Source organism: Kalmanozyma brasiliensis (assembly GCF_000497045.1).
Source record: "Kalmanozyma brasiliensis GHG001 unplaced genomic scaffold PSEUBRA_SCAF6, whole genome shotgun sequence".
NCBI lineage: Eukaryota > Fungi > Basidiomycota > Ustilaginomycetes > Ustilaginales > Kalmanozyma > Kalmanozyma brasiliensis.
In genome coordinates, this window is record NW_015961989.1 from 207,070 (window position 1) to 233,921 (window position 26,852).

Consider the following 26,852-nt stretch of genomic DNA (forward strand, 5'->3'; position numbering starts at 1 on the left):
TCAGCTCATGCATGCTGAAAGCGCAGAGTTGGTACAGTCGAGGCTTGCTTGACGAGACAACGCAGAAACGCGGAGCAGTCCTTCAATTCACTGAGACGTCGTTCAAGTCTCATTTGTGTTCCGCCTTCCATCTCAAGGTCAATTCTCAACATTCGCACACCCCCCCCTGGCGGACATGTCTGCGGTAGCTTCTTCTAGCTCGCAAGGCAAGGACCTTCGCCCTATCATCCTGGTGACGGGTGCCAACGCCGGTGTTGGCTTCGGCATCTGTCAGAGACTGATCGTCCAGCTCTCGTCTCCCACCCCTACCGATACTCTTCCTGTGCATCCAACGACGATCAAGGACCCATCAATCCAGCCCTCGCCGACGCCGTTCGCCGCGGCAAATGGGTGCACCATCGTCCTCGCGTGTCGCAATCCTATCAAGGCTCACAAGGCGAGGCAACAGCTCAAACAGCTGCTCAAATGGATCGAAAACCTTCCGGAACACGAGGATACCCCGACAGGCCCTCCAGAGAGCTGGGCCTACGCTTTTGATGACACTTCGAAGGATGACAAGCTGACCGACCCCGAGTCGGAGCAAGACATTCGCGACACGCCGCACGAGGACGCCGACCCTGCCCTCGTAGCGCATGCTCAGGAAAACAATGTGAGACGCAGGAGGAATCAGCGACAAGCGGCTGCAAACGGCGAAGACGACAAGCATGCTTCGGCCACGCAGGATGGATCTGAGGATGCGAAGGGAGACACGTCCGACTCCGATGACTCGCCTGATCTCGATGCCAGCCTGGAGCAGCGAACCAAGCGAGCCAACGCAAGCTATCGACGTCGCTTCTGTCAAGGCACGCGCATCGAATTTGTTCCGCTCGATCTCGGGAGCATGGGGAGCGCGCTCGAATGTGCCCGCATGGTGCGCGAAAGATACACACACGTCACACACGTGGTGCTCAACGCTGGCTCGTCGGCTTGGATCGGCATGAACTGGCTGCACGCCATGTGGATGATGATGACTCAGTACCGCTATGCCGTCACGTGGCCTGCCTACAAGATGCAGCGCGTTGGCGACAAGAGCGACGACAATTTTGGCTGGGTCTGGCAGTGCAACGTCGGCGCGCATTGGATCCTGGTGCGAGCCCTGCTACCTTCCTTGCGCGCGACACCGTATTCGACCCCTTCGCGCATCATCTGGACCAGCTCCGTGGAGGCGTTCTCCAAGTATTACGATGTCAACGACTACGAGTGTCTCGACGTCTCACGGGCGCCGCTACCGTACGAATCGGTCAAGTATCAGTGCGAGCTAGCAGCTTTCGGGTTGGATGATGCGCTTCAGACCCGTCGGATGCGCACGCAGCCGGGTACGCCGATGGAGGAGCGACCCTCTTTCCTCGGCATGTCACCTGTTGACCGCGGCACGAACATGCTTCGCTCCGCCTCGTCGGCAAGCGGCACCGCTCCGCACGGCTTCCTTGGTCTGCCACCTGCATCGCGCGCCGTGCCAGGTCAGCCGGAACCACGCAGCTTCCTCGCGCATCCAGGCGTCGTAGCGTCCACCATGATGTCGCAATTTGTCGCGACGTGGATGACGTTCTTTGTCATCATGAGCTTCTACATTGCGCGGTGGGTGGGGTCGCCACACCACCCGATCGATCCCTTCAAGGGTGCGGTCTCGGTCAGCCATGCTTGCTTGGCACCGCAGCCGGACCCCAAGAAGCGCTACGGCAGTCGCACCGACTTTTGGGGTCGCGAGTACGTGGGGATTGAGAACATCGAATACTACCGCTCGCAGCTGGGCGGTGCTGGTCCCGGTGTGGGCGCTCGGTTGGCCCTTGCTGGTATTGATCCTGCAACAGTGCAAGGAGACCCGAAGGAGAGCGGCCGGGTGCTGAGTATGGCGCGCGAGTACGTGGGGCAGTGCGAGAGGATGGCACGCGGCGTCTGGCGAAGTGCGCGCAAGGGCGATCTGCCCCCCTGGAGCTCGTTGGCAGGTGACGAGTTCGTGGTGCAGGAGCACGAACATCAGATTGCGCTGGAGGAGGACGGCATGCAGGAGGGGTTGGATACGGAAGATGCACGACCACCGGCGTATTCGGAGGAAGACAAGCCTGCGATCACGGTCAAGACTTCGACGGTGCCCGGCAGCAGCGGCGGCTCGACCGAAGATGCCGAGTGGGAGAAGGTGCAGTAGACAGCGTCCTTCCATTGTCAGGCTTCACATTAGATAGAATGCATTGTCAATGGCTCGATTGACCCTCTAAATCTCTGTGGGCGTCATGTGTGTCCCGAAGCCGGTGACGGTTCTGCGCCATCAAGTCAGTCGGATCGTCCGATCTAGCCCCGATTGGTACCCACAAGGCCGTCGACGCCCCCTGCTCGCATCTTTACAGGGAAAAGACCTCAAAATTGGTCAGCGAAATTGAGGTCACAAAATCCACCGACGTTGACCTCGCACCCCCGAAGCAAAGTTTTGTGTCGCTGCCATCAAGCTCCAGGCCTCGGGCGCCTTGGACTCGCCTGACTGCGTCCGACGGCTGTAAGAAGACCTAAGCCAGGAGTTAACAAAGCAGACATCCGTGGAGAGTCGATGTCAAAAATTTAACCGGATTGGCTGGAAGAATCTCGCGTCGAGAGAAAGATTTTCCAGGGATTCGGTTGGAAGCACGTTTGCCACCATCCCGGAAGATTCATTGGTGCGGGAAGCAACTCCGTTCTACCGATCACACAAGCGAGGTCGGATTCGCCTTACTCGAACATGGCGAGTGTTGACGTTAGCGAGGCTATGCGGCAAAGCAAGTCGGACTCGGCAGGGCTAGCTCGGGAACGGTGTGGACCTGATTGTGCTGACTGGGAACAATGTCGAGCGGAGAATAGGCAACGCGAGAAGGCCGAGCCTCGACCCTCCTACTGTGTAGATTGACCGGATCCTCGTGTGAAGCTACGAAGAGCATTATTCGTATGCAACCTGCTCCCCACACTAGAGCCTGCGACCCGCGATAGACGCCACATTTCCTGCGACCCAAACCGGGGTGCTCGACGACGACTGCCTCGTGCATTTCCGGGATGGAGCGTGTTCATGCATGGCGGGATGGCGTCGATGGCAAAACCTGTTTGCCAGGACAGGGTTCTGCGTTTCAAGCAGCACGCAAACGCTTGTTCGTTCCGATAAGACAAAGTGCCTCTGGGAGCTTGTCCGCGTTCAACATCATTCTCCCGTTGCAGACGCCCCGCCCTTCGCCTGAGCCAACATGAAGTACGAGAGCCTATCCACCGCGCGTTCAGACCGCGGACGTGCCAAAGCGGCCTTCGACGAGAGCGTTGCCCACGATCTGCTAACCCACACATTGCGACATCGAAGCAAGACCGAGATCCGCGTCTTGGCGAGATGAACCGTGGCAAATCTCATCGAGGAAATCGAGAGACCGTGATGGAACCGAAACTTTGCCGCCCTGGCGCTCGAGATCTAACCGTGATTCGACGCCGACAAGTTCAGTCCCGGCCAAGTTCGATGCACAGCGCCGTAATCGCGAACATGAGGGGTTCCGGAACATAGCAAGGCTTCATGTGGACCTCGAACAGTAAGGGTCGCCTGCCCGCTTTTGCGGCAAGCTACCGTCGGCACCAATTAGAGCGCGGCAGCCATTAACATTGTCTGGATCGAAATAGTCTACTGTAGTCTCACCAGAGCCCGCGACAGGAGCGCGAGCACGCAAGTCTAGATTGACGTCTGTGGTTCAGGCGGCAAGCAGAGCGTGGCGACAAGTGCTACCTGGGCTTAGCTTGAAAGGAGGCAGCACAACAATAGACTTCGCTAGGGCGCTCGTGCTCGCAAAGCAGCGCTCAAGTTCAATTTTGCCAAGCGGGTGATGGCTGGCTCGCTTCCAAGAGGCGCGTCTGAAGCATTCCTCCAACCCGGCAAAATAAAGCTCAGACAATCTACTATAGCCGACCTTTGGCTCCTCTTCTCTTTGACCATGGTTGTCACAGTCAAGCATCGAAAGCTGGGCCTGGCATGGCTTCAACAAATGTGCCACGACGATTCTCGAGAGAAGTTTGAGCTGACAGCGAAAGCGGCCGGATGTCGGACGCAAGCTGACGAAGTTTTTGACTCAGATCGCAGATGGCGTGGTCACCCCGGACTTAGGCAGGCAAGCAGGAGAGCCAAGACAAAGGGCATGAGCAGCTGCCCAAATTACCGCAATTTAACTCTGCTCAGCTGGCACTGCCGTCGGTCGCTGGACAGCACCCTTGATCTCTGCTGAGCCTCTCTTCATGCGTGCAAACAAAAGCCCAAACTCCGCTCTCAGTCTAGAACTCGGCTGTAAACGTCCGACTTTGCTCCCTCTCTCGCTCTTCCCGCTCTGAACCGGGTGCGCACATCCGCCTGCTTTGGCTGTTCAGTTGTCCTTCGCGTTGGTTCCTCGAAGCCTCATGCTCTATACCGATCGTGCCTTTTCCTGCTTCCATTTTCCAGCTGCCCAGCTGTCTGGCTGCCCAGCTCAGCGGAAGGCCTTCCGAATTTCTACCGATCAGAGCTCCCTTTCTCCCGTTTGTCCAAGCGACCGCAAAAGAGCAGCAGCTGCTCCTGCTGCAGCATCACAAGCGCCGCTCGCATCAGCCGCAGGCAATCAACCCACTCTTCCCTGCCTATTGTCATTAGGGAGAGCTACAGGCTAGTGCCGTTCGGCTCCGTTCCGTACCCATTAGCCGTGTTCGGACACCTCTCGATTCCTGCCTTGTCTTTAAACCTGCCCGCTGCGCCCTCTGCCCCTTGACCATCTCAACTGCATCCATCCCACCATCACCATCACCATCACCATCGCCATCGTCACCATCACCACCATCACCACCACCTCCTGTACCTGTGCAACGTACTCACGCCTTCATCCATCCCTCTACTTCTTCGCTTCCAGTCGCTCGTCTTTTGAGTCCACAACCTTTCAACATCAGCTCATCGACTCCGCTTCCACTCTGCTGTCGCCTTTTGATCGACTCGTGCATCGTCCGTTCCCACAACCTCATCGCCCGCTTGCTTTCACCCTGACTCAGAACGCACATCGGTCCTGTAACCCGACACTTCTTCTTCAGATACAGGCCTGGATCTGTCCGATTTGTCCTTCAGCCTTACGGCATCTCCATCAAATAGGACTTCAACCCTATCTGAGCATTCACCTCTAAGCTCAGCCTGCCGCGACCGCATGCAACAGACTACACCCACCATGGCTGCTTCGCTTCCCTTCGGCCGTAGGCCATCTAGCACGCTCGCGCCCGACTTCCCAGCCGGCGCCGATCCTCGTCTGACCGCTGCGCATGCCTATGCTCCCCACCACAATCAGCCGTACCCACTGCAGGCTTCCGATCTCGCCTCGAACTACCAGTACACCACCGCTCGAGCTGCATTTGATCATTCGCTCGCCTTCGACGGTGCTAGTGGATCCAACGTCCCTTCCTGGTTCTACAACGCCTCTCAGCAGCCAGCTTCGCAGGTCAACGCGCAACCCGCCCTACCCTACCACCTTGACTCGTATGCAGCACCACCACATGGGTCCGCTGCGGCACCCGTCAACATGGCTGGTCCATCTGTCCCATCCATCAACGCACCTGCTCATCACCATCATGCGGCTTCGGTACCGCCGACGGTCGACTTCCCGCCCAAGTCAGCCCACATCGGCTCGACCGATGCCGCACCTTTCATTGTCGGACCCTCCGGCCGTATTCCAGCGCCAATGGTGGCTGGCGCCGGGCTTCCGATGGCAGCTTCGATATCGCCCTCTCCGGTGGACAGGCGTGCGAGCGACGAGAGTATGCACATGGTCGCCTCGGCTGGTCCGTCCGCACAGAACATTGCCCACTCGACATCAGGATCTGCAGGCGTGAATGGCTCCGTCTCGCCCAACTCGTCTGCCAGCCTTTCCAACAGTCCTCCGGATATCGCCATCTCACAGCCTTTCCACCCATACGCATCTACATCGGTACCTCCGCTTGCGGGCATGCTTGTGGGAGAGCCTATCTCGGCTTCCATGATGGAGTCGATCGATGCCTGGCTCGCACCTGCACAATCTGCATCACACAGCGTGGCGTCGTCTTCTGCAGCTGCATCCGTCACCGCAAAGGCTTCCACCGTGTCTGCACGCAAGATCTCTCCCGTCGAATCCTTTGCGGTCAGCGATGCTTCCTCCTCGGCACGCGCCTCTAGTGGCGCCACTTTCCACCCCGGCTCGACCATCTCGACCTCTTCGACACTCGACTCAGTGCCGTTCAAGACGAGCACAGAGAGGCGCGAGCGTAACAAGGCGTCTCAACGCGAGTCTCGAAAGCGCAAGCAAGATCGACTCGAGACGCTCGAGACCGAGAATGCCGCGCTCAGAAAGGCTCTGGCCGACACCAAAAAGTACAGCCACGCTCTGTCCAATGGAGCCGGCATCCGCGGCGAGGACGGTGCCGAGGTGCCGCCCATCCAGTTCACCAAGTTCACCGGCGCCTTCCACCTTGATCTCATCGAGACGCACCTCGAGGATGATTCCGCCGAGGCAGAGTGGAAGACCATGATTGGACGCCGCTTCCCTGGACGCGCCTCGCAGGAGGAAGATGGCGACGACGTGGTTCCTCGCGCAGGCTCATCTACGAGCGACTCGGACGAGGATGACGGCACGCGAGATCGTCGCGACAGTACTGGCGCTGGCAGTGTTCAGAGCACTGCGCCCGTCAAAGCTGAGGCTGCCGCCACCGACAAAGAAGTCGCCGAGTCGTCCCAGACCGCATCGCGAAAGGCCGCCAAGAAGGCCATGTGGGAGATCTCGCTTAACCAGAAGCGCCAAAAGGCGGCACAGAACTTCCCATCGATGGTCGCTGTGCCCGAGCTCGTTCTGTACCGAGTCTGCCGACTCTATTTCAGCACGCTTTTGCCATTCACCACCAAACTCAAGTCGGGCATCATCAACCTCCGTGCCGCGCGGGAAGCGCCAGGTTTCATCGGTGAATTTGATGATATGCCCCGCTTTCCCGGCGACCCTGCCTTTGGCGCTTCCGAGCTGTACCTGCCCAAGAACCTGATGCCCACCGAGATGCAGATGCGCATTGGCTTTCATCCCATCGAGATCGCTGTGATCCCGTACCCAGCGATGCGTGACCGCCTTCTCACCGTCCTCAGCGCCTTCTCGGACCTCGACGAGCTGGTGCGGGAGGAAGAAGATGCGGCTCGGTTCAGCGAGGAGCGCATCAATGACGGGCCCAAGGCTCCAGAGCAAGCTTCGCCTACGGACGACGTCAATGCCGAGCTGACGGACGCTGACATCCGCAAGCGCACCGCGTTGCTCGCCGACATGTCGGCTTGGAAGCCCAAGGACTTTGCCGGTGCCGTCGTCATGCCGGACCGGGCGCGCGTGTACTCGTACGGCTTCCTTGAGAAGCCACGAGGCTCGCATCGTCTGCGCAAACCCGCTCAGCGCTGGCTGGACGACTTCTTCTACGAGATTGTTCGGACGCTCCGAGTATGGTCGCCGGCAGGTGACGTGTTTGACGGCGAGTGCTTCGAGTTCAAGGAAAGCTTCTTCCGCAAGTATCCTTACATGGTGGATGGCGAGATTCTGAAGGCCACCAACCGTTGGAGGAGGGCTCGTGGCGAGGATCCTATTCGACTCTGATCTCAAGCCGACCCATGCGCATCTTGTCCTCTGTGACCATCGTCGAGTCCGTGCTCAGGTAGCGGCATGCTGATTTGTTCGTCGGCTCTGCAAGCCGGGCTCATTCTGTTCCACTTTTCTCGTTCCTCGTACTCTGTATTGCATTTCCGTCTTTTGTTCTCCCTCTATTCAGATCTTTCTCTCACTCCACAGGCCATCCAGATCGCTGTCACGCTACTCAGCATGGCATCTCTCGACAGCCAACCCCTTCGCTCTTTTCTTGTCTCATCGTCCACGTTGTATTCCTCTTCCTCTATGCTACTGCCCGGTCGCTATTCGCGTCCACGTGCACAATCACTTGTACTACTTTTCGATAATCGCAGTCGTCGTTGACCTCCTTGACCCAGACCCTCTCGACTGACGTGATGGCGATGTGTGCCGCACACCTTGCTTGACCGCGGAAGGGACCGGCCAAGCTGCGATTCGGAGAATTTACGCCTTGAAACGTCAACATGTGAACAGCGAAATGAGTCCAGAAGCGGCCAAGCGAATTCGCCTTTTTCGACTTTGCAGCGGTGACGCGTGCATGCGTGTGAACTGGCCGCCTGCTGCTGTCAAAGGAGACCAACACCTGCACTTTCCCACAGCCAGAAGGAGCGAATTTTCTGATGCATTTTGCTTAGGGGCTCGCATCCAAGTCTGCTGTTGGCAGGCCAAATGCGTTTTCAGAAAGTTAGAAGCGCCGTCGATCAACACAAAACACACACGGCGAGAAAGCACTGCCTTCGCACATGCACGTTGCTGCGAATCCTTCTCAGGCACGGCTACGCCTTGATCTTTGCCAGCGACGTCGCTTAACTTAGCTTCTTACCTTTCAGTCACACCCTTCATTTCTTCTTCACTCGTTGTTTCGCAGGCACCACCACTACTCCTTTGAACTCTCGCTCGATTGATTCGCAGCAAGTCTTGCACAGGCCACGACGGCAATATTGGTTCATTCGCGATTACCTCGACGGACCAAGAAGAAAGACGAGCATACCAAGGTTGGAGCCACCAGCAACCATGTCCATCTCATCTGAAGACATCTCGAGCCTCCGACAGAGGTATGAAAAGGCGGGGCAGTCCCATCTGTTCGCCTTCTGGGATACCCTGTCCGCCGAGCAGCAGACCGAGCTTGCTCAACAGCTCGACGAGCTCGACGTGTCGCGAGTCAACCAGGTCTTCCACACCGCCATCAAGGCGGACGAAGAGGCGAGAGCGGGCAAGTCGCACGAGATCACTCCACCACCTCCTTCGTCCGTCGAATGCACCATTGACGGCGAAGCGGACTCTGCCAAGGTCGAGCACTTCAGGACGGTCGGTCTCAATGCCATTGCTCAGGGCCAGGTGGGTGTCCTACTCATGGCTGGTGGTCAGGGCACTCGTCTGGGCTCGAGCGCACCAAAGGGCTGCTACGACATCGGGCTGCCCTCGCACAAGAGCCTCTTCCAGATCCAGGCCGAGCGTATTCTCTCGCTCCAAAAGCTTGCAGCCAAGCACGGCTCCGCCTCCGCCTCGTCATCGTCCTGCTCTTCAGTCGTCATTCCATGGTATATTATGACCTCTGGACCCACACGCAAGGACACAGAAGCCTTCTTTGCCGAGCATAAGTACTTTGGTCTGGAACAAGCAAACATCGTCTTTTTCGAACAGGGAACGCTCCCCTGTCTTTCGTTGGAAGGGAAGATCCTGCTCGAGACGCCCCACAAAGTGGCCACTGCACCGGACGGCAACGGAGGTCTCTACCGCGCCCTCCGCACACCCTACAACAAGGGTTCGCCCGACACAGTCATCTCGGACCTCCAGCGACGTGGCATCAAATACCTGCACGCATACGGTGTGGACAACTGCCTCGTCAAGGTCGGCGACCCGGTCTTCCTCGGTGTCTGTCTGTCACAGAACGTCCAGGCGGGTGTAAAAGTGGTCAAGAAGACGGATCCATCCGAGTCAGTCGGCGTCATTGCGCTGCGGGACGGCAAATTTGGCGTCGTCGAGTACTCCGAGATCCCCACGGCGCTCAGCGAGGCCCGCGAAGGGAACGGCGAACTCTCCTTCCGTGCAGCCAACATCGTCAACCACTTCTACACGACCCACTTCCTCTCCGAGCAAGTACCCGCCTTCGAGGGCGAGATGGCCTTCCACATTGCACGCAAGAAGATCCCAACCGTCGACGCCGAGGGCAAACCGCACAAGCCCAGCACGCCTAACGGCATGAAGTTGGAACTGTTCGTATTCGACGTATTCCCATTCTGCGACAAGTTGGCAGTGCACGAAGTAGCAAGAAAGGAGGAGTTCAGCCCTTTGAAGAACGCCAAGGGCACAGGCGTGGATGATCAAGATACGAGCAGGAGAGATCTGTTGGCACAGCAGAAGAGGTGGTTGGAGAACGCGGGGGTGAAGGTCGAGGGCGAGGTCGAGGTGAGCCCGTTGGTCAGCTATAGCGGTGAGGGACTGGAGAGGTACAGTGGCCAGACGCTCGAGGGGAATGTCGAGCCTTAGAGCAGGTCTGAGATCTCTGTGAGAAATCGAACATTGACTTATCATGCCAAAGTGCTCCAGCGTGCGAGCGAAACTCATGATCCGAACAGCACAGTGAGCAGCGATGTGGCAGGCAACAACGCGAGAAAGCCCCGCCGGCTGACTTGTATGCGACGTGTCTTCCTGCGTGTGCAATGCCGTATGACCAGACGACTAAGCGTCGCTACACGCGCTCGGGCGGACCACTATTGACGACGAAGGTTGAGACCGGCCCATTTTGAAAGGCACGTCGGTTCGACGGTCTATCGGGGGTCACGTCGAGTTCTGCGTGCTGAGAACGACGCGTCCCTCTCCTGAAGGACGTGCAAACAGGATCGTTTGAAGCTTAAGGCGATACAAAGGAGCGACCCGCCGCAACGCTCATGACGGTGGCCGCTGGATGTCTGTGTTCCGAAAGACGTCTCGAGCTGTGCTGGCCCCTTACGCTCCGCCGGCTCCTCACGCTGCCGTCGCTCCTCACGCTGCCGTCGCTCCTCACGCTGCCGTCGCTCCTCATGCTGCCGTTGCTCCTCACGCTGGCGCCGGAGGCGTTCTCGACGAGCGAGAAAGCTCGAGACAGCCTCTGACCTCAGCAAGAGGAGGGTAAGTGGTGCAAACATGTCGATGTTCGTCAAAAGTCATGCATGCCACGAGCGTGCCAAAGAACCGTCCAACACTTCTCTGCGTCTTGTGCCAGACGGACGGCTAGATGCTGAGGCGAGGATGCTTGTCAGTATGGCTCTCGACATCGCTCAGGAAGTCTACGACGCCAGGTTCAAGTTCTAACCCTGCCTTCATGGACATCAACTCGGCCAAGCACAGGTTCGCCACAGGAAGCGCTATGCACATGTGGTACCAGCCCCGCCAAACCGAGTTAGACGCTTCAGCCCTGAGTGGTTGCACGCGTTTGAAAATCGGGTCAGCACAGCGATGAACATTCAGCATAGCGATGAACATTTAGCGCATGCACGCCTGGCCCTTCTACTGTCGCATCCCCAAGTCGCCGGGTGCTTCGCTTCGGGTCAGGCCACCAGTGTCAAACGATCAATCCAAGAGCCTCTTCAAAGCTGTGACGCACATCGTCGAATCGATCAATCACCGTACCTTGGAGCTTCAAGTGCATCATGACTCGGTACGCTCTGTGTCCGAGATGGCGTTCGCCGAATGGCTCCACATTTTCGGCATCATCTGCTACGAGAAGTACAGAAACGCACTCAGTCCCAAGATGTTCAACGACAAGCTTGATGACAAGGTCGAGGAGACCTGCAATGCGAGTGTGACCTTTGATGAACATCACCATATCTGCGCCACTTACTCTCATCTCAATGGAAAAAGGGGCCCGCTCGAGCTTCGCCGGCTTCAGAGGCGGAACCGGCCTGAGGAGCCGGAGCAGCTTCAGAAGCATCGGAACTACTGTAGTGTTGCTGATGGCGCTCAGGGTTCGCTTAGCAGGTATCACGTACTTGAGGGATGATGAGCCGCTACTTGAGGTGCAATCACGGTCTCGAAGCCGGGGCCACCGGTACCTACAACACCTGGAGCTTTGAGCACTGGGCAGCGACGGCGGGACAGTAGCTGCAGCTGGACAAACTGCGGGCAGAGAGTATCGATGTTGCTGAAGCTGCCTCCTCGAGAGGTACTAGATCGTGGTGGAGCCGCTTGAAGGCCCAGGATCTGGTCACGAGCAGGCGCTGAGCTGGCTGTCCAAAACCCGTTCCAGGTACTTTAAAGCGCACATGTCTCTGCGTAGCCACAAACTCTCTTGAGACTGCTCCACGAAGGGCAGGCCGCTTGTTGCTTCCCATCATGAAATGGCACGGGCTCGCAGCATCTCGACCATCTTGTTGCGTCTCATTCTTTCCGCGAAAAGACCCCTTAATATACAGGCAAGATTCGCAATACATCGGCACAAGCGTGCCTCACAAATTCCGGCAGACACTGTTCCTGGATTCTATCGAGCCATTCCAGCTCGCTGTTTGTTCCAGCGTCAGTGTCCTCCGTCGCTCCTGCGAGCGACTGTTCGCGGTCCACGCTGCCGATGAGCTTGGTGACGGTGTTGATGTCAGGCGCCCTGTTCTTGCGCGAGGAGGGTTTCTGGTCGACCCATTCGCTGATCTTGGTTTCGACCGCATTGATGATGCGCTCGAGATTCTTCCATCCTGGGACTTGATTGTACAGCTTCGGTGGAATCGGCGTCGTTTCGGCCGCGCTTTCCAGAGAGGGATCGAGCAGTAGCACCGTCTTGCGCAGCGTCGCCGAGCACCGCACGATCTCGTACACAAACTGGTTGATGTCGGCTGTCGAAGCGAGAAAGTGGTCGGAGCGAAGGAGAATCGTGTTGAGCGTGGCTATGAGCGCCTTGATGAGCTGCGACAGGTCGCGCGTCGACCGGATCTCGGTATAGCGTGCTGCAAGGAAAGAGGCCAACGCTAGGACCGCACTCCAGCAGTCCTGCCAGTCATACTCGAGCTGCACGCGCTCGTCGGAACATAAGACGACGACGCGCTGGATGAGTTTGAGGCTGATGAGGTACGATGCTACGTCGATGCGCTTGCTGAGGTTGTAGCGGAGCGAGCACGTGGTGGAGTCGAGGACGGCGGTGACGAGCCGAGTGCGTTTTGTGCGTGGGAGAGCAAGAGCAGGCTCCCGTTGACGACAGAGGCGGATGTTTTGAAGGACGTTGCCTGACTGGTTGGTGACGGCGAGCATATTGCGACTACCACGAGGATCATAGAGGAGGACGAGGAGGCAGAGCAGAGATATGCGGGCGTACGATCCTGATCGTGTCGAGACAGAAGCATGGGTGGCGAGGTAGGAGGTCAGCGATGCCAGTTGGCAGAATGACTGATCGCGGGCCCTTGCTCGTGTGTCTTCCTGCGCACTTTGCGAATCGTCGTTATTACGGTCGGTGATGTCGAGAATGAGCGAGGTGAATGCCTGATTGGATCTCGAGAGGAGGAAGAGCGGCAGCAGAATGACGCACGTTGGTGAGGGAAGATGGGAGTAGTCTCCAGAGAAACTTGGCGCTGCCGAGGAGCGAGCCTCAGAGGTGACAGGAAATGACGATGTCGTGGGCGAAGTGACAAGCCCGGCAAAGCTCGAGACCCATCGCATGCTGGCCAGAGCAGCGATATTGCCTGTGAGAGTAGGCGGCGAGTCATCGAAGACCTGTCGATACAGCTCAACGTTCTGCTCCATAGCCGCAGATGCTGCCACCAAGACTTTGGCCATACAATCCTCGTCGACCCAGTCGTGAAAGCGGCGCGCATATGAATTCGATGTGCTGAGACTGAGCGAGACGCCTCCTGAGGCGCTCTGACCGATTGTGGCGAGGAGACCAAGAAGGACGGCGCCTTCGAACGCGTATCGAGAGCCATCCGGGGTGGAAATGAAGGTGCTGGTCGTGACGAACAGATCGCGACGCAGGAAGTACGCTGCCAGTGGGGTCTGAGCTACGCACGAAAGCCACAGAAGACCGAGCTGAAGCGCACGATGCTGCACTTCCGTGTCGATCCATTCCCTGGCCCTGGCACGAGCCACGTCCTGCTCTCGTTCGTCCAAGTCATCGCGAGCGGAGGAAGGAATGCGTACCCTGGCAAGGTCGCCTCCGCGCAGAGTGTCGTGGACAGAGTCGACAAGCAGCGTAAAGACGTCGTCCGCTTCGTCCATGCCCCCCGCAAAGATGGTGATAAGGGCGAACGAGTAGTTGGCGAAACGTTTGCTGAGGATAGGATACGACAGAGCTACCAAGGTGTCGACGGCATTCCTTCTGCGTACCTCGTCCTCGTCGCTCTCGCGCCAAACGCGAATGGCTTCCCTCCAAAGCGAACCGACATTGTCGGCGATGTGTGCGCCCTTGCTGTGCGGATCGTCATCGAGCAGCGTCTCGGGCGAGACGGCCTCGAGCTGCTGAGCCACCAAGCGCGTCTCTACTGGCAAACAGAGCAGATCCGCAAAGTAGCGAGTCCGGGGACCAGAATTGCTCTTGCCAGAGGACTTGCTGCGCGAAACAGCAGGCCGAGCTGAGGCGTCGTTGCTGAATGAGGAGGCAGCGGACGAGCCGGAGATGCCGTCTTGGTCCAGCCACGGTTGTCTGCCTTCGAGGAGTTGCTTGTAAGAATCGCTGAACTTGGTCTTGAGTGGCGGTCGGCTGGACCCGATGATGGACGCCATGCTGACGCGATCACTTGATCTCGGCACCGAGTGAGCTGATGGATGGAACAAGGGTGAGGGACTGAGCGTCGGAAGGGCCAAAATGGGCTTCCCGCACCAACCTTTCGGAGGGTCCGCAGGTGATTCACTTTATTCGGCAGCTTCCCGACAAGAAGGCTAAATTCAACAAGTGTTGGTCTCTCGAGCCGAGAAAGCTGACGCGTGCCCAACGCAACGCTCAACCTGCAAACTTAGCAGGAAGGGAGCCGCACAGCGCGTCAGTGCGTGAGAGAGGACAAAAGGTAACAACGTCACGCCCCACACCATTTCACGCTATCGCTGGGTGGGCTTGAGCTATTGGGCTTCCCTCTCTCCCTTTGTACGCCTTCGCTCGCCACCGTCCGTCTCCGCAACACTACAAGTGCGTTCGCAACCACACTCATTGTCGACCTTTCTACGCGCCAGACTTCTCACTCGACGTCGCTCGTATCCGGTCCTCAGTCATGAGATCATAGAGCCTCAGCGTCCCTTACCCAAGCCCAACCAACGTGTCTCCCGGCCGCAACTTATTGCCTCCTAGCACTCGATCGCTCCTTCAGGAAGCCATGTCGCAGGTCGAAGACTGGTCTGAAGGTGACTTTGACCTCGAGCACACAGCATTGCGAACAGACAGTACCTCGCTTCAGGATGTCCACCCATTCTCGCGTCTCGACCTCGATGATCAGCCCAACTGGGACGAGGACTTCCCTGAGGACAATCCCGACGAGAATTCGGACGAGCAGACCGAGACTATCAAGCTATCATCTGCTGCAGGGTCGGCGCTGAAGCTCATTCTCGAAGCGAACAAAGCTTCTACCTCTGCAGCAGCTCACCAAGATCTCGAAGATCAACTTCGCCCACCAGCGCTCGATCTTGCGCGCATTTCCCAATTTGCCAACACTGATCACACAACAGGTGCTGCGTCAGAGATCCGGGCGTACTCCACCGGCAGTCTCAGCACCTGTGGCAGCACCAGCGGCCTCAGCACGACGGCATTCTCCACCGACCTCACCGATCCTGATACTCCCAACAGCAAGCAGAGCGCTCATCAAGCATCAAGCATCTCGTCTCGCAGCTCCATCAATGCCAGATCCGACCTAGACGATCCTCTTTCTGATCTCGGAGATGCTTTCGAAACGGACTTTGATCTAGCGCCGGACATGAACAACCTCAGCCTCTGCTCCTCCTTGTCGCGCGCACGCTCCAACACCTCTCTCAGCCATGTCAGCAGGGACATCTGGGACGACGACCCTGCGCCGCTCACTGGCACCACGCATACCTCTTCCTCGTCACTGCATCCTCCGGCGTTTCCGGATCACCCACCCTCTGCGAAGAGTGTGTCGGGCGAAAGCGATGCCGACGACGAGCACGAGGACATGCTGGAAGGTCTCGACTTTGAAGGCAGCGTCTTTGCGACTTTACCTGCGGCTTCTGCTGCCTCAAATTCAGGCATTAAGGCAAAGCTTGAGGCCATCCTGGACCTCAAGCGCTCCGGTCAGCCGTCTGCTACCGGTGGTAATGACCAGATCTCGGACTCGGATACTGGCATCGCTGCCGGCCTCATTATCGATGACGACTTTGATATCTCCCCGAGCCGCATCGCTGCTCGTGGTCTGCCCTCGAAGCCTTGCTTCTCCTCCGTTCCTGCGCAGAACTCGGCCTTCATCGGAGGCAGCGGATCCTCAGCATCACACGCTCACGAGCGCCGACACCCCGTTCGCTCTGCGTCCGATTCTCCGGCTCAGGTTCCCAGCACTCGCTCCGAGGTCCGAGCATCTAACCGCAATCGCCTTTCGATCAAACGCTCCACAAGCGATCTGCATTCGCATGCCAACCCAAGCACGACTTCTTCGACGTTCAGGCGACCTCCTACTCGTGGCAGCCAACTCACACGCAAGAGGTCTTTACCATCTGTCCGAACGACACCGCCGACCAACTCGCCGTCTGGAGCCGCTCCGCCCACTCTCAGCGCGCGCGCGCCGTCCATACGGCAGCGCCACAACAGCGGCAATGCCGACGCCTCAACCAATTTGCGATCCAGAAGCAATGTCGGTTCCAGGCTCACCGACTCGACCGCGGCGTCGCGTGCAAGAGCCGCTGAGACCGCAGCCGATCAGCTGGCTCGATTGCAGAGGGATGCAAGCGCCCCTGCGCGACCCAGCACGCCTACGTCTTTCAACCCTCGATCGACATATCAGCCTGCATCACGCATCTCGGTCCACACTCGGGCTAAGGCCAGGTCCCATTTAGAGCGTCGCATGTCCTCGGGTGAAAGTCAACCCGCGGCCCGCCTTCTCAAGCGCTCCGTCCTTTATGGCAATGGCGCAGAGCTCGACGGCATCGATGATCTGCCAAGCTCAAGCGGTCCGCCAACATCGCAGCCGCAAGCGTCTTCCGTCAAGTCGAGCCAGCACAAGGCGGCTGCAAAGGATCACTCTGATGCTCCTTCGATACCTGGTGAAAATCAGCGCAAGCGCGGCGGCCGTCGCGGAAAGCGAGGCAAGCCGGCCCTCATTCGACCCCTCGGCGCTGGAGCAACCCCTGCGCAGAAGACCGTCAAAGGCATGCGATGGAATGCACACGCACTCCGCTGGGAGGGTAACGAGGGTGTCCTTCGAGATTTTGATCAGGTCATCCAGCGAAGCACGCGACCTGCTCTCATCTCACAGATGACGGGCAGCTCCACGAGCTCGGCACTGAACCAAGTGGCTGGTTACTCGTCGCCCCTATCGCCGGAAAGCAGCACTCTGATGAACAGCATCGCATCCGGAGCTCGTGTGGTCGGCGACATGCTTTTCGACCCCATCCAGATGCGATGGATCCCGAAGTCCGGCGATGAGGAGGAAGACGTGTTTGCAGGATTCGACGATGCGCTCGAGGGGGCAGACGGCTTTCCTGACGCGCCGGCGGCCAGACTTGGTGTTGATGGCGACAGTACGTTGCGTGCGCGCAGGACACGGTCTACGGAAGCATTCAGCCTATCGTCGAATCCATGGACGCCTCTCGGCGGACAGCAGAGAGCGACGCAAGACACGGACGCGGTGATTCGACACGCTTTGTCGAGGGGCATGTTCGCTTCCAATGTTGGCATCGATCGCGAGTTTTGGGATGCTTGCGTGGAAGCAGAGAAACGGCACGCCGTCGAAGTTGACGGGCTGCTGCCTCAGAGCAGCGGGCCCTCCCTTCGTTCTCGTACGCACTCGCAGACCTCGGATCGCTTGACCATGGACGAGATCGACCGCCCGCGACCGCACCTGTATTACCTCGAGAACATCGCCAAGAGTATCGTCACACCAGACAGCCGGCCGTAACGCAGGCCCGCTCCTTTCCCACCACTTTCTTTTCTTTTGCATTGTTTAGCATAGATACCAGCATTTGAATGCACACACTTTCCTTCATCTTGACGTCTCTCAAGCGAGTGATAGTCTCTCAAGCGAGTGATAGTCTCTCAAGCGAGTGATAGTCTTGAGACAATGATCCCAACGAGCCTGCCGGAGAACGTTGCAAGACCACGCGTGGAAGACGTCTTTGATAGCTGTCTCGTAGCTCAATTGGGAGCCAAGGGATGCGAAGGCTCAGTCAGGCTGTGCTAGACGAACTCAAACAGGGAATAGGTACAGGCTCCCGAGCGTAGCAAACTACATTATGCCAAGAGGCTTGAGATTTTACGTGTCCCTAAGGCAGGCCAGACAGCTGGGTAGGATGCCTACTCAGGCCAGCGCGGCGAGCAAGTGACTTAAACGACTGGACGCAAATGAGAAACGCAACCAGACCCTCCCGTAGACACACGAGTGAGCCTAACACTGTACGCGAACACGCTGCTCATCGCGTATGATCTGCATGACCCTGGGGTCGGCTGACCCTTAGGAACAGCTTCCCTCGGGGGCCGCGAGGGCCCAACTTGACGAGGATGTCACGGGGAAAGAAATGAGTTCGCTTCGGGAGCGTAGGACCTCGGGAGCGGTTGGCGCAGATCGGGGGGTTCGACTAGACAATGGAGAGAGAAGCAAGTGCAGTAACGCCGTCATCGTGCGGGAGCGGACTTGGGATTCTGCATCCGATCGCGATCCCTCTTCTCACGCAGAGTCGTGACTTTAAATGTGTATTTGCCGACTGGCCCGGGACCTTCAAACACCGATCAAGACGAGGTCTCTTGGCAGACTTTGCGGAACATTCTGATCGCTGCTTTCAGCTCAGACACCTCGTCGCGAGTGTATTGCTTGGCAAGGTGGGGCAGAGTCGATCGCGCGAGCTGAATCCACCAGTCCGGCACCCACACTTGTGTTTCACGCATCACACAAGCAGCCTGTCTCGTGGGTTCAGATTTCCGACACATGACCGACTGCCGGAGGCTTGCCCATCCAGCCCGGAGAGTCGGCCTTTAGCCTGCGTCTTTTGTTATTGGAGGACTTCGTGCCTGGTTGGCTGCGAGACCTGCGGGCTTGCAACCTTTCCTTGAGCAACCCCCTCATTTCTGCATGCCAGTCCCCTCGTTTCGTCTGCAGGAGACTGACCTGAAAGCCAGATTTTTCACCCTTTTCCCCGTCGAAATCCGCGAAAAATTCCGCTTTCTGCTTTCTTTATTTATTTTTTCTTTTTTGCTTTTCAGCGGCTTCGGTTTTGGTCAGCGGTCATAGCGGCTGCAGCTCACATACTTGAGTGTGGATACGAAACGGTCACCATTAAATCAATTGGACAACGAATGCCGCTGCTAGAGCGCTTCGAAGTTCCAATGCCTGTTCACGCTACCACAGTCTATGAACAAAGAAGGTGGGGAGAATACGTTCTGCATTGAGTTTCCGTTGGTGGAGAGGGCGCTTCCGTTCGGAAAAAATCAGACCACCTCGTGCGACTGTACCGCCCGAGTGCTGTCGGGCATGCATTCTAGCTGTGTCCTGCCGTCATCCGTTTCAAAATCCGTCGCGAGAAGCGCGCACCTCGCTTAATTCAAACATCTCCTTCTCAGCTGGGCACCTGCCCTGCTGCGCTGACACGCGAGCATCGAAGAAATTTGAATCCGGCTTCAGATGGCGACCTGCCAAAATGTGCACACTGCTCTTGCTAACGAAGCTATACGCTATCACTCGTCTTGTACTCACTCCGTCTCGAGCTCGCTTGGCGTTCAAGCCCGGTCATCACGTCGGATCGCGGCACATAGACTGTGTCCCGCTTCCTGCGCTTCACTCCTCCCAGTCCACGTCGCTGAACGCCCCTGCACAAAGCTTTTCACCCCACTTGGTTTGTCCAATTAGGCTCCCGCTGCCACACTTTGTGCCCTGATCTGCGCGACCCTGCCCACAAATGAGCTCGCCACATTGAGTAACTTACCCTATACATATACACATTGTCTAGGACGCTTCATCTGGTTCCCATCCCCCTTCAACTTCTGTTGCCCTTTCTTCCGCAACGTTTGGTCACCCTTTGAAAAGCGTGTCCGCCCCTCAACTGCGCCCTTCCAACATATCCACTCTATCCTCCCTCGTAGCTCGTGTCCCCTGCTGCTACCGTCAAGATGGAGAACAACAAGGTTCAAGAGGTCAACACCGGCCTTCAGACCGACGTCAAGGGCGAAAAGACCAATGAGCAAGTCAAGGCCGCCAACCACGGCAACCTCGAGAAGCAACTCAGCCCGGGCTCCGAGGAGTTCTCTCGTCCCGACGGCAAGTCAGTCGACGACATCTACGAGCGCAAGGTCTACATCCTCAACAAGGTCCTCAACGAGGAGATTGGCATGGGCAAGGTCCAATGGCAGCTCTTTTTCCTCTCCGGTTGGGGTTGGATGGCCGACAACCTCTGGCTCCAGGGTGTTGCCATTATCCTTCCTCAGGTCTCGCGTGAGTTCAACATCGAGAGCAACATTCGCTGGATGACCTTCTCGCTCTACATGGGTCTCATTCTCGGTGCCGCCCTTTGGGGTATCATGGCCGATGTCATCGGCCGCCGTCCCTCGTTCAACATCACGCTCTTCATTGCCGGTGTCTTTGGTATCGCCGCCGGTGGCGCCAACAGCTTCGTCGGTCTCGGAGGTCTCTTGGCCGGTCTCGGTTTCGGTCTGGGTGGCAACTTGCCCGTTGACGGCATGATGTTCCTCGAATTCATCCCCGCCAACAAGCAGTACCTCCTCACGCTCCTCTCCGTCTTCTGGTCGCTCGGTCAACTGCTCGCTTCGCTTGTCGCTTGGGCCTTCATCGCCAACTACTCGTGCGACGGCAACCAGACCAACACTCCCGGTGAGAACACCGTGCCCTGCGACGTTTCGCGCAACATGGGCTGGCGTTACACTTTCTACACTCTTGGCGCCCTCACCTTCGTCATGTTCGTCGCTCGCTTCTTCGTCTTCCGTCTGCCCGAGTCGCCCAAGTACTATCTCTCCAAGGGCATGGATGCCGAGGCTGTCGCGACGCTCAAGGAGATTGCTCGCAGGAACGGCCGTCCCCTCGGCGACGATGTCATCTCGGTCGAGATCTTCCGCTCTGCCGCTGGCCAGGAGGCCGACATGACTGTTCGCGAGGTCGAGGAGGAGCCCAAGGGCCTCAAGGCTCTGACCACCGCTCCCTCTCGCATGCTCAAGGACCTCAAGAACGTCTCTATCACTCCCGACCTGTCTCACGTCAAGCCTCTGTTCTACGGCTGGCGCATGGCTACGACCACCTCCATCCTCTGGGTGCTCTGGTCGCTCATCGGTCTCGCCTACCCGCTCTACAACGCTTTCTTGCCCATCTACCTGTCCGAGGCTCAAGGTGTCACTGACACCTCGTCCGTCGACACCACCTACCGCAACTACGCCATCATCTCGATCTGCGGTGTCCCCGGATCCATCATCGCCGCCTGGATGGTCGAACTGCCCCGTTCCGGCCGTCGTGGCGCTCTCGGCATCGGCACCATCCTCACTGGTGTTTTCTTGTTCCTGTTCACCACGGCTTCCAACGAAGGCGCCGTTCTTGGCTTCAACTGCGCCGCCGCCGTCGTTCAAAACATCATGTATGGCGTACGTATAAGCTCATCCTCACCCTCCGACGCTTTCAAGACGTTCAGAACGGCATGCTAACCATCTTTACTCTCCTGCAACATCACGTTGATTGCCCTCAATACCATCTACGATTTTCGTCCGACCCTTTTTCTTCGGCATTTTTTTTTTCGGCACGCCGTCGATCTCGGGAAATTTTCTTTTTTCGGATTTCTTTTTTCCCCACGTGCAAAATTGGTGCTCCCATCATCTCAACTCAATAGGTTCTGTACTGCATCACCCCGGAAGTGCTTCCTGCTCCTCACCGCGGGACAGGAGACGGAATTGCTGCGGCGCTGAACCGCGTGTTCGGGTCGATGGCGCCTATAATCGGTCAGTGGCGCAAAAAACGCATCGCAGAAGCTTTCAGGACGTTCAGAACGATGAACTGACCATATCTAGTCACTTGACGCTTTACGATTTTTTTCTTTGCTCAAACAGGCATCTACGCTGGAGGCACTGCCCCTCTGTACGTCGCAGCCTCGCTGTTCTTGTTCTCGGGCGTCCTTTCCTTCTTCATCCCCCTCGAGTCGCAAGGAAAGAGCGCTTTGTAAGCCAAGAGCTTCCCTGTGCTCCTCGAGCTTGTACCACCTTCGTAAATGAACTGTATTGGGCTCGTTTTGCTTTTCAATGCTGTGACTGCGTGGGTTGTGAGCCGGGATGTCTCTCGCGTGGCTGGGCCTGGGTCTCATGTCCTCGTGTCGACCTCAGCTGCCAAGTCCGTGGCAGCGAACGTGCGTGCGCCGTCGCGGATGCGCAGGAAATCAGTATCTCATCATCAGTCGTCGAGCCGGAGGATTAAGGACTAACTTTCTTCGAAGGATCATGGAACGACCTCTATTCGTGACGACCTCGTCCAGCGTCACACACCAATGGGGCACTCGATCGTTTTATCGGGAGGGACATTTGTATTGCAAAACGGGGCCAGGTCTGACGAGTCGAGCCGACAATGGCACAGAGCGTGCGTGCATCCAGCAAAGAGCTTCATTACGGACGAAGGATGGGCGACATTGCCCCACTGGCACCCTTCACTTCTTGACGCCGCGCTTGGGCTGCGTTCGTGTGCCCTTGGTGGCCGGCTTGGTCTCCTTCTTAGTTGCCGTCTTTGCCTTCTTAGGCTTCTCCTTTGCCTCTTCCTTGGTCTCCTCCTTGGCATCCGACTTTCTCTTGGCGGTCTTGGGCGTGCCAACGGCGGCAGAGGGGTCCTTGCGCTCGCCGCTCTCGATAGCGCTCTTCTTGGGAGAAGGGTTGCCCTTTTTGGCCTCGTTTGGGTTGTCACCCGAGTCCGTGTAGTCACCACCCTTGGCTTCGTAGACTTTGGCCATCTCGGCCGCCTTGTAGGCAGACCAGTTGCCCTTGCCACCACCCTTCTCCATGTTCATCACCTCCTTCTTGGCTTGCTCGCGCAGCTTGGGGTCCGTGGGCTTTCCCTTGGAGGATGGCATCTTGGCGGGTTGAGCGGATGTGTTGACGCGTCGAGGAGGTGTGACAAGCGGAGCGAGCCTGATTAGAGCTGTCTTTGCGAGGTGCTCTGTGGATGGGACTTGCAGAAGTTGACAAGCGCTGTCGAGAGGAGATATGATGGTAGCTGAAGGGCGAGCCGGATGGACCAAAAAGTGGATGGATGGACCTGTACATCTTGCGACTCAAGGGTCTGGTCCGTCTGCATCGTCACTGACAGCTGCGGTCGGGCTTCTTGGCACCAGGCACTATCTCACGCAATTGCTCGCACAACAACAGCCGCGTTTGCTGCATTATGCAATGCGCTAGCGTACATCTGCGTGGACCCGGACTGCAGCACCCCGCGTTTCTCTTTCCATGGACTCTGCTCACGGCGCGATACAAGAGTCAACTGGGCACCTGACCCCAGCGCTAAGATTCTTGGGCGAACAAGGCTCCGAGACCGGAACACAACATCTACCACTCACTTCGATCTGTGCAGAGAGCCGACGGATCGTAATTTGACAGCCGGGCCTCCGTCCGGATTTTCCATGGCTGACCCTGCATCCCGATCTACATCGAGCCCGATTCGACCGATCGGCAGGCCAGCTTTGCGTAATGACTCGGTTAGCCGCAACACGTTTTGCTCGAGGTTCGCATGCCAGAGCCGAGCTCATGAAGCCGCATAAGGTCGATCCGTTTTCATTTCTAGTCTCAACTAAACGATGCAGGGTGAAGATCTGTGTCAGGCCTCCTTTCGACAGAGTTGGCACTACTCTTTCGGGCGGAGGGTCACGGAGCATTGACGGCCACTCTCGCAATGTAGGGATTTGGGTCGAGGATTTCCGACGCTTCCAGACTCCGCTGCGGCGTGGAAGGCTATGCTTCAGGATCTGAGAAGACGAGCGCGAGACCGGGATGCGTTCGTGGGATAACAGGGGGAGGGTCAAACAACTTTTGATCGACAACGCAGAAGAAGCGAAGCCTCAGCGCGACTCATCTTCGGCCGTCTCTGCGCCTCCGTTTCTGGCTGTAGGGACGATCTGCTGCAAGGTTGATCGCCATGCAAGTCGCCGCTCGTTGCGATCCGCTGCATGTGAACCATTTGTCTGCTGTGCGCAGCGCTGGCTCTCGAGTGTAGACTCGAGCTCTTCATTCCGCTTCTCCCTCTTCTCGATCTCTCAAGAGCGCGCCTCCCGCATCTTGTGTAGTAATTAGCCGTCCACCTGCTTGCCTCTCCTTGACAGCGGCGATTTCTCCTTGGACCACGTACAGCAGGCGAGAGGACCCCCAATTCCGCAGGCTGTCGAAAAAAGAGGGTCCTGAAAATAGACAGAGCTCGAGTGCCAGATTCGAGTTTTTGAATTTCTGAGGCTGCAGCCGCTGCAATGCATGCCTGTGCTCGTCATCCGTGATCAGCAACGCACCAACGCGCGATGGCCACGACGGCGTGTGCTGCGAGTGCCTCCATCCACTGCCATCAGTAAATCACAATTCAAGTCACAATCAAATCGCAATCATTGAAAAATATTGCGGCAGCACAGCAGTACATGGCCAACACACATCCTGTGATTGTGGCTTTGCTTTCCTCGTTCCGTTGTCTCTCACACCTTCAGCCGCTCCTTAGCACGTTCAGCATTGACATTCGTGCATCTGTGCATAGTCGTTCTCGATTCCGCTCACCATCCTATCTCAAATTTGCTACTCCGGCTCGTGTAATCCGCCCACCTCCATTACCGGCATCTTTCCGAGTCGCTTCGGCCGTCAGAGCGTCGCAGGTCAACTCACATTGTTGTCACATCTGCACCCTCACCTCGACACTGAGTACAAGGTCGACGCCGTGCAGCAAGCGCCAGACACCCTTATCCTTCGCACCTTCTCCTTCACCACCGCCGACTCGGCATCGATCAAGCCCTACTTCTACACCGCACCTCTCGAATCGTCCAACATGCACGGCCGCTGAACACCTTGTCTGCATCTCGATCACCAGCAGCATTCGCCAGCTCGACACCCTCTTTGTGCTGTCACGTCTGGACTCACTTCAGCTTTTGTTGTCTCTCGTCCAGGCATTCGAACGTCAGCACGCCTGCGTGAGCCCGACCAGCGTGCTGCCCATGAGATAGCGCCCGGCCTCATCTCCTCGACGCATTCCAGTCTCACAGCATCGAGAGCACCCTTTCCCATTTCACAAGGATGCCAGCACCACTCGTCAAGGCCACCTCCCGTGGCGGAGCCTCGATCCAGAGCCATCCAGCCGGAACGATCGAACACATCTCCAGTCCCGCAGCCGCCTCCACGTCCCAGCTTCACCCAGTACCCTCCTGGCCCAAGATGGGATCGTCTTCGCAGGATGAGCAGGCATCTACCAAAGCCGGTCTCAAGGCTTGGTGGGCATCCTTCACCAAAGGTCGTCAGAGCAAGGAGAAGAAGCCCATCGAAAATCGTGTCTTTGGCGTGCCCCTTCGCCAATCGCTCAAATACGCCAGCGTCGCCATCTCGATTGCTGGCGAAGATGGTCAGCAGTACGTGTGGGGCTATGTTCCCGTCGTCGTCGCCAAAGTGGGTCTCTATCTCAAGGAGAATGCTACCGAAGTGGAGGGTGTGTTCCGCATTGCTGGCTCGCAAAAGAGAATGAAGGAGCTGCAAGACACCTTTGACTCTCCGCCGCGGTACGGCAAATCGGTTGACTGGTCCAAGTACAGCGTCCATGATGCTGCCAGCGTGTTGCGAAGATACTTCAACCACATGCCAGAGCCCATTGTGCCTCACGACCTCTACACCGAGTTCAGAAACATCCGGGCGAAGGAGCCTTTCGACGAGCAAGGCGCCATCAAGACGTATCGCCTTCTCATCTCCAGCATGCCACCCGCCAGCCAGTACTTGCTCCTCTACGTGCTCGACCTTCTTGCCGTGTTTGCTCGCAACTCGGAAAAGAACCTCATGCCATCGAGTAACCTCGCCGTGATTTTCCAGCCCGGGATGTTCTCGCATCCGTCCCACGAGCTCTCGCCGGGCGAACACAAGCTTGCGGTCCAGGTGCTCGAGTTCCTGATCGACCACCAGGACCAATTTGTGCTCGGCATGTCACCTCAACCTGCTCAGCAATTGCCCGCGACCGAGCTCACCGCTGTCTCCAAGCCTGTGCCGGACGAGGACGATCTCGTGCCGTCGGACAGCGACGAGGATCAGGGCGAGCTGCAGGCTCACGAAGGAGGAGGTGCTCGCTTGGCGCGCAGCAAGACGACCAAACCGAAGACCAAGAGGTACGGCTTTGGTCGATCTCGCCCCGTCGACGAGGGTGAGGATGACAGCGACGGAGACAAGCTCGCAGCGCAAGCTCCCGCTGCATCTGCCAAAGTGCGTACATCGACCGACGCATCGGCGGGAGCGAAGGGTACTGGCTTGCGCCGAAGTAATACCGCACCGTCGCGGAAGCCGATCGAGGGTGCATCGCCTGCTGCTCGGAAGGGCCGACGTCCGCGCGCCTCTGCAGGTGACAAGCGAGCAGCGGAGGAGGAGCAACGCAGAATCGTCGCTAGCCTCATTCCACCGCCGCCGGAACCCAAATCGCACGCTATGCAGAAGGCAGCGTCAAGTGCCGGCCACACGCAACCCAAACCGGCAAGACCTTCGACCGATGCCGGGTCAGCTGGAGCGACATCGACGCCGATGCGCAAGGTGAAGTCAGCAGACGGACCCGCTGCTCAAGCGTCCATTGCAAGCGTCACCTCCCAAGCTTCTGCCGGTGCCCCATCGACAGGGCTTCCCACGCCGCCATCGTCCAAGATCCTGGAATCAGGAGCACCAACAGCACCTGCATCTGCATCGGAGAAAGCCGAGGCTCAATAAGCTCCCTTTCTCGATGCGCCATTTGTCGCAGTCAGACCGTCTCAACGCGGTGCTGACACCACGAACAATTGCTTTGCCCCATTCCCCCTTCACTTCTTGTGCATTGCCTCTTCCCTTCCGCTTCTCCACACCAGCGCTCGCATCTCTGCTCCCACACCGGGCAGTGGAGGAGGCGCTCCCTGGTTCACGTCTGG

At 57.7% G+C, this 26,852-nt stretch overlaps 8 protein-coding genes across 8 annotated transcripts; 6 read left to right on the plus strand and 2 right to left on the minus strand.

The window, feature by feature from the left end:
• Positions 1-175: 175 nt before the first annotated feature.
• PSEUBRA_005450 (NAD(P)-binding domain protein) lies at positions 176-2,185 on the plus strand (the record flags this gene model as incomplete). The annotated part of the gene is made up of 1 exon (XM_016438873.1): positions 176-2,185. One exon carries the CDS (start codon positions 176-178, stop codon positions 2,183-2,185), a length of 2,010 nt encoding a protein of 669 aa, XP_016290176.1.
• Positions 2,186-5,192: 3,007 nt separating this feature from the next.
• PSEUBRA_005451 (Protein of unknown function DUF3425) lies at positions 5,193-7,637 on the plus strand (the record flags this gene model as incomplete). The annotated part of the gene is made up of 1 exon (XM_016438877.2): positions 5,193-7,637. The coding sequence occupies one exon, from the start codon at positions 5,193-5,195 to the stop codon at positions 7,635-7,637; it is 2,445 nt and encodes an 814-aa protein (XP_016290177.2).
• A 1,041-nt stretch (positions 7,638-8,678) lies between these two features.
• Positions 8,679-10,154, plus strand: PSEUBRA_005452 (UTP--glucose-1-phosphate uridylyltransferase; the record flags this gene model as incomplete). Its single annotated transcript, XM_016438879.1, has 1 exon — positions 8,679-10,154. One exon carries the CDS (start codon positions 8,679-8,681, stop codon positions 10,152-10,154), a length of 1,476 nt encoding a protein of 491 aa, XP_016290178.1.
• Positions 10,155-12,047: 1,893 nt separating this feature from the next.
• Positions 12,048-14,345, minus strand: PSEUBRA_005453 (protein of unknown function DUF1741; the record flags this gene model as incomplete). The annotated part of the gene is made up of 1 exon (XM_016438889.1): positions 12,048-14,345. One exon carries the CDS (start codon positions 14,343-14,345, stop codon positions 12,048-12,050), a length of 2,298 nt encoding a protein of 765 aa, XP_016290179.1.
• A 584-nt stretch (positions 14,346-14,929) lies between these two features.
• PSEUBRA_005454 (uncharacterized protein) lies at positions 14,930-17,585 on the plus strand (the record flags this gene model as incomplete). The annotated part of the gene is made up of 2 exons (XM_059465596.1): positions 14,930-17,433; positions 17,570-17,585. 2 exons carry the CDS (start codon positions 14,930-14,932, stop codon positions 17,583-17,585), a joined length of 2,520 nt encoding a protein of 839 aa, XP_059320376.1.
• Positions 17,586-19,875: 2,290 nt separating this feature from the next.
• Positions 19,876-21,923, plus strand: PSEUBRA_005455 (Major facilitator superfamily; the record flags this gene model as incomplete). The annotated part of the gene is made up of 3 exons (XM_016438880.1): positions 19,876-21,351; positions 21,594-21,702; positions 21,811-21,923. 3 exons carry the CDS (start codon positions 19,876-19,878, stop codon positions 21,921-21,923), a joined length of 1,698 nt encoding a protein of 565 aa, XP_016290181.1.
• Positions 21,924-22,397: 474 nt separating this feature from the next.
• On the minus strand, positions 22,398-22,814 carry PSEUBRA_005456 (uncharacterized protein; the record flags this gene model as incomplete). Its single annotated transcript, XM_016438901.1, has 1 exon — positions 22,398-22,814. One exon carries the CDS (start codon positions 22,812-22,814, stop codon positions 22,398-22,400), a length of 417 nt encoding a protein of 138 aa, XP_016290182.1.
• Positions 22,815-25,002: 2,188 nt separating this feature from the next.
• Positions 25,003-26,658, plus strand: PSEUBRA_005457 (Rho GTPase-activating protein domain protein; the record flags this gene model as incomplete). Its single annotated transcript, XM_016438884.2, has 1 exon — positions 25,003-26,658. The coding sequence occupies one exon, from the start codon at positions 25,003-25,005 to the stop codon at positions 26,656-26,658; it is 1,656 nt and encodes a 551-aa protein (XP_016290183.2).
• Positions 26,659-26,852: the final 194 nt, after the last annotated feature.